The 6,460-nt window shown below is 51.4% G+C and overlaps 1 protein-coding gene across 1 annotated transcript in view; it reads right to left on the reverse strand.

The window, feature by feature from the left end:
- Positions 1 to 5,626, reverse strand: part of mboat2a (membrane bound O-acyltransferase domain containing 2a) — a 22,369-nt gene extending 16,743 nt beyond the window's left edge. Inside the window, exon 1 of the mRNA XM_083683997.1 lies at positions 5,554 to 5,626. Coding sequence (XP_083540123.1) covers positions 5,554 to 5,585 — 32 coding nt within the window. The 5' untranslated portion in view covers positions 5,586 to 5,626. The remainder of the gene's footprint in view (positions 1 to 5,553) is intronic.
- Positions 5,627 to 6,460: the final 834 nt, after the last annotated feature.

Here is a 6,460-nt window from a genome sequence, read left to right on the forward strand (position 1 = left end):
AATAGGAAGGACTGTGGCCGTCTGAGAGCCAATTAGACATCAGCTAGTCTTTGTTGGAGACAGGGAAGAATGGTAATAGCTTGAATCTTAAACACACTAAGACATTCATCCACAGCCAAAGGACCAAGAGATATAAAGCCATTGTTTGATCTAGCTTGCAGATGCAACAGACGTATTTCATTTCATCACAGTATGTCTGTTCTGATATCAAGTAATATTAGAAGTGGTGACAATGAATTTACTGGAGGCTTCAAAAATTCCACCCTGTTTTCCCCAATAAAGATTTTTTTATTGGACTAAGATATGTAAGTGGGCGGGGCTAACAAGTCTTCAGAGGGGGAAAATGGCACGAAAAAATAGGCAGTTTCAGTCCCAAAAGCGTCTTGGCTACTCTCAAGTAAAACAATAAACCTACCTCACATTTGGAAAATCTCTCTCTTGGTTTGGTTTAACCACCAGTATAACCAGTATAACCAGTATAACTAAAAAGTTTCAAGGTTGAAAATTGCAGACTCTACTAGAGTCAGTTGGACAATTAAAATCTAAGCTAGCAATATGTTTCAGACTAGCTAGCCAGGCAAGCAAATGGTTGCCTGTCAACCTGCTCCATAGGTGTGCATGAAGGAGCTATTTCACCAGAAAACTGACCCCTCCCCTAACATACCACTCTGGGTGAATGTAGAGATATCTAAATATGGTGTGATACAACGTTGGAACAGTCAACAAGAGTGTTACCAGTGTGCTGTAGTTGTTTTCTTTAAACGAGGACAGCACTGTAAACAAGACATACGATACAGTTTTCATAGGGAATATCCAAAATCCATTTCCACAGTCTGCTCTTTGAACAGGGCGACACCACAACGTGTCTCGGATCAAACACATCAAACACAATCAGACAAAGTAGTTCCCCATTTCTGGGACTGACAGCAACCAAAGGGGCTTCAGCTACTTAGCTAAACTAATCCCCTGGCCGAGCTCCCAGCGCAGAGGGCTGGCTCAGCTCACACCAACATCTGGAAACAGCTGCAGCAGTCTGCTCCTGGGGCACGCAATCCAGGCCTCGGGCCACGGAACAGCAACAAACACACACACAGTGTGTGTGTGTGTACAACAATCCCACAGGAATTTCACCAGGGTGGGTTCTAGGCATGGAAGGGGGCGAGAGGCACTCTGGGTCAGCCACAATGGGCCTCTGACACTGCTGTGTGCCCACACTGGGCATGGAGAGAGAAGGCCAGCCTGCTCTGAACACTGGACAGACCTCTCATTAGTAGTCTGCTCAGAGAGGAGCCCAGAGAATGGCCTGGTAGAATGGCCTCTGTTCTCTCTGCTCCCTGCTACCCCAGCCCCAGCTCCAACCTCAGCCCCAACCCCAGCCTCAACCCAGCCCCAGCCCCAGCCCCAACCCCAGCCTCAGCCCCAACCTCAGCCCCAACCTCAGCCCCATCCCCAGCCTCATCCCCAACCCTAACCTCAGCCCCAACCTCAGCCCCATCCCCAGCCCCATCCCCAACCCTAACCTCAGCCCCAACCTCAGCCCCATCCCCAGCCCCATCCCCAACCCTAACCTCAGCCCCAACCTCAACCCCATCCCCAGCCCCATCCCCAACCCTAACCTCAGCCCCAACCTCAGCCCCATCCCCAGCCCCATCCCCAGCCCCATCCCTAACCTCAGCCCCAACCTCAGCCCCATCCCCAGCCCCATCCCCAACCCTAACCTCAGCCCCAACCTCAGCCCCATCCCCAGCCCCATCCCCAACCCTAACCTCAGCCCCAACCTCAACCCCATCCCCAACCTCAGCCCCATCCCCAGCCCCATCCCCAACCCTAACCTCAGCCCCAACCTCAACCCCATCCCCAACCTCAGCCCCATCCCCAGCCCCAGCCCCAACCTCAACCCCATCCCCAACCTCAGCCCCATCCCCAGCCCCAGCCCCAACCTCAACCCCATCCCCAACCTCAGCCCCATCCCCAGCCCCAGCAGCTAGGCCGAGGGACAGCACAGGCCTACAGCTAATGTGGGGGCTGACCAGCGTCCGCTACGGTTGTCTGCTCTTCATGGGAAGTGCTGACACTACTGAAAGTGCTGTGTGTTAATAGAGAGTAATGCTCGGGAGTACAGATTGGTAGCAGAATAAATGTAGAGGTGAAAGTCAACAGGGGAGAGAAGGATCAGAGAGAGAGAGAGACAGAGAGAGAGAGAGAGAGAAAAAGAGAGAAAAAGAGAGAGAGAGAGGGGTGTTTAACAGTCACACCCCCACCACCCCCCCCCCCCCCCGTATGACATCACAGCCCGTCTGCTGTCACTTGCTAGACAGAGACACCTGAACCTGAGAGGAACAACAGCTTCTAACACCTCTAACATGGAGGCTTTGACCTTGAGGATGTGGACCATTAACACTGAAGTACCACCGTCTCCTATCAGACCACGACCGCCTGGCCGTCTCGGTTCTGTTCCCACTGTATGAAACCCTCTGCAATAAGCATCTCTTTCACTGACACTAGATCTAGTCTGATGTGAACTGACACAGAAGCAGCGTGACAGGAGGGATACATCAGCAGGATATACGCACCCACGCACGCACGCACGCACACACACACACACACACACACACACACACACACACACACACACACACACACACACACACACACACACACACACACACACACACACACACACACACACACACACACACACACACACACACACACACACACACAGGCTCACATGCACGCACGCACGCACACACACACACACACACACACGCTATGATATTTACAGTAGGCCCGTGAGGTATGCTGTCTGCCTGATGTGATTTGTGATTATATTTACAGCTCTGTGGGAGGCTTTCATTTCCTCCTTCAGCCTGAGGGCCTCAGATGGAGCCTGGGCCTAAAGTAGACCGGCTCCCCACTGAGGGAGGGCCTCAGACGGGCCGACACAGCCTGGGTGCCCCAGGGGAGACGCAGGTGGAAGATAAGCTCTGCATGAATATGATGACATTACAGCGACAGATAAACAAATGCTTTTCTGACAACACGAACCCTGCGTCACCTTTATGAACCTGCAATACAAACATGTTTTTTTTGGGGGGGGGGGGGGGATTATAGTAAGGCTGTTCTCACGCTCTTGTCTCTGTCAATCTGTCTGCCCACATCTGGCCACTCCTCCGTGAGAACACAGGATGCATGGGAGAGCAATACGCAATACGGAGGCTTGACACTTGATCACATACTAGAAATTCATGCACCACGCACACACACATGCACACAGACACACCCACATAAGCAGATTACACATACACACAAACATGATTATACACACACACACACACACACACACACACACACACACACACACACACACACAAAAACAGGGTTGAAAGTGGCTGAGTGTCTCTGTGACTCTTACATTTACATTTTATGGCATCTTAGGAGAGACTCTCTGTGACTCTGAGGAGGGGGCTGAGACTCTCTACAACTCTGGCGTGGGAGCTGAGAGTCTCTGGGACTCAGGTGGGGGCTGGGAGTCTCAGTGACTCTGAGGAGGGGGCTGAAAGTGTCTGTTAATGTGGGGCTGAGATGAGAGTCTCTGGCTGATTGGATGTGTCAGCTGCGGGATGGCGTGACCACTCCCCCTCCTCCTCCTCCGCGTCACAACCCATCAATCAGTCCCTGACAGCCAGATCAGATCAGTTCAAACCAGCCCAGCCGTAGGACCTGCAACACTGAAGGTTCTAAACAACATCTGCCTTTGACAACACACAGTATTGTGCGGCTGTCTTTATTGACCTGGCTTACGCCTTTGATTCTGACCTGGCTTACGCCTTTGATTCTGACCTGGCTTAGGCCTTTGATTCTGACCTGGCTTAGGCCTGTGATTCTGACCTGGCTTACGCCTTTGATTCTGACCTGGCTTAGGCCTGTGATTCTGACCTGGCTTAGGCCTGTGATTCTGACCTGGCTTAGGCCTTTGATTCTGACCTGGCTTAGGCCTTTGATTCTGACCTGGCTTAGGCCTGTGATTCTGACCTGGCTTAGGCCTTTGATTCTGACCTGGCTTAGGCCTTTGATTCTGACCTGGCTTAGGCCTGTGATTCTGACCTGGCTTAGGCCTGTGATTCTGACCTGGCTTAGGCCTTTGATTCTGACCTGGCTTAGGCCTGTGATTCTGACCTGGCTTAGGCCTTTGATTCTGACCTGGCTTAGGCCTTTGATTCTGACCTGGCTTAGGCCTGTGATTCTGACCTGGCTTAGGCCTTTGATTCTGACCTGGCTTAGGCCTTTGATTCTGACCTGGCTTAGGCCTTTGATTCTGACCTGGCTTAGGCCTGTGATTCTGACCTGGCTTAGGCCTTTGATTCTGTTAAGCACTGCATCCTGCTCAACACTTAGCGACCTAGGGGTTTCCAGAGGATTGTCTAGCCTGGTTTGAAGACTACTTCTCTGGCCGTGTGCAATGTGTCAAATCCGAGGGCCTGCTGTCTAGACCATTGGCAGTTGGGAGTTCCACAAGGCTCCATACTCGGCCCTGCCCTATTCTCTTAATAATGTTGTGCATGCTGCTGGTGACTCACTCATCCACCTTTTTGCAGATGACATCATCGTGTACACAGCTGGCCCCTCCCTGGACACGCTTCAACACAGCGTTGAGAACATCCAGCACGCCTTCTCCGAACCTTCACCTCCTTCTCAATGCCAAGAAAACAAAATGGATGCTCTTCAACCGGAACCTTCTTCCACCTACCTGGCCTCCTAACATTCTGGCCATGAACGGGACAGAGCTAGAGTATGTCGACACCTACAAATACCTTGGTGTATGGCTGGACTACTCTCTCTCATTCCACACCTTCAAACGCAACAAAGCATTTTCTATTTTAGTGGATTTTTACTGTGCCTCTTGGCCAGTAAGTAAATGTCGTCATTGCACATGAGGTTGCTAAGGTTGTGGGTTTGATTCCCGCTGGGACCATATATACTGAAATGTATGCACTCACTGCAATGTAAGTCGCTTTGGATAAAAGCTGACGTCAGCTAAATGGCGTACATTCTTATTATCTCATACAGTGTTGAGTGTTTTTCTTGGTGTTGGGTAACAGACCCCAGAGGACAGAGTCTAACACTGTATATAGACATGAATGGAAACACAGCTGCTTTAAATGCCAACGTCTGGCAGGAAGCGGGTCGGCAGTGCCAGCCAACTGAGCCATTTCATTTGTGCTGCAGGCCCTGCCGCTGAATCCTCACAACATTTCATTATGATCACATCAGGGGAGGCTGGTGGAGGTAGAACGCGGAGGCCGGGGTTCTGTTCAGGCTCCAGTGGTGACGACGTCAGAACCGCTAGAATGGAAACGAGCTGTTCCCTTTCACAGCTTCACAATCGCTGTCTCACCGGGGAACATCTCATGGTGGTGGTTTCAATGATGGTGGACGTGTGAATGGTGGTTGTTGTAGTGTGAATGGTAGCGGTAGTTTGAATGGTGGTAGTTGAAGTTTGAATGGTGGTAGTTGAAGTTTGAATGGTGGTTGTCGTTTGACAGGACTCACTTGTGCATGTGCTCCATGCCTCCAAAGACCATGATGCTGTAGGTGAGGCCGCTCTGGACCAGGAAGTGGAGGGCGTACCTGGGGAGGAAACAGACAGGACGAGGGGTTGGGATTGGCTGTTCAAGCACATGTACATGGATCACATCTGTGCCTCTCTCTCTCTCTCTCTCTCACACACACTCTCTTATCTATCTCTCTCTCATCTCGCTCTCTCTTATCTCTCTCTCTCTCATCTCGCTCTTTCTTATCTCTCTCTCTCTCATCTCGCTCTTTCTTATCTCTCTCTCTCGCTCCATCCGTCTCCTTCTCTCCCTCCCTCCCTCTCTCCCTCTACCAGACCCAGTTTAATCCCCTGGTCCCCGTCCTGCGTCTAGCTGTGTGGTTTAATCAGGCATGTATCATGGGACTGAGGTTGAGTCAGACGTCAGAGGGTCCTTTGTCCCCCTGGCTTCCCACAGAAACACATTCTTTTTTTTGGAAGTCTGAAAAATGTTGAGCTCCGTCAGAAAACCTGATCCGACAGCTCTGTCGTTCGCATTGCCAAGGAGCAACGCGCAGTACTGTCGTTTCTAAAGAGGAACCTGGGTGAAGTGGTCTGTTGCGGTCTGTGTCAGACTGTCTCGTTAACGGCAGGACAGACAAGCGTCAGGTTACAGCGACGCTTCCATAGGCGCAGCCCAAATATGATCTGACCACAACGCTATCAGCTTTCTGTCAATATCACAGAGTACCTGGAGACCGACACACCATGTCAGAGCCTGTCAGAGCCTATCAGAGCCTGTCAGAGGCTATCAGAGCCTGTCAGAGGCTATCAGAGCCTATCAGAGGCTATCAGAGCCTACTAGAGCCTATCAGAGCATCCGTGCCGGTGCAATGGCCGTGTCGGACCCTTAGTATTGGAGGCGGC

This window comes from Argentina silus, assembly GCF_951799395.1.
Source record: "Argentina silus genome assembly, chromosome: 13".
NCBI lineage: Eukaryota > Metazoa > Chordata > Actinopteri > Argentiniformes > Argentinidae > Argentina > Argentina silus.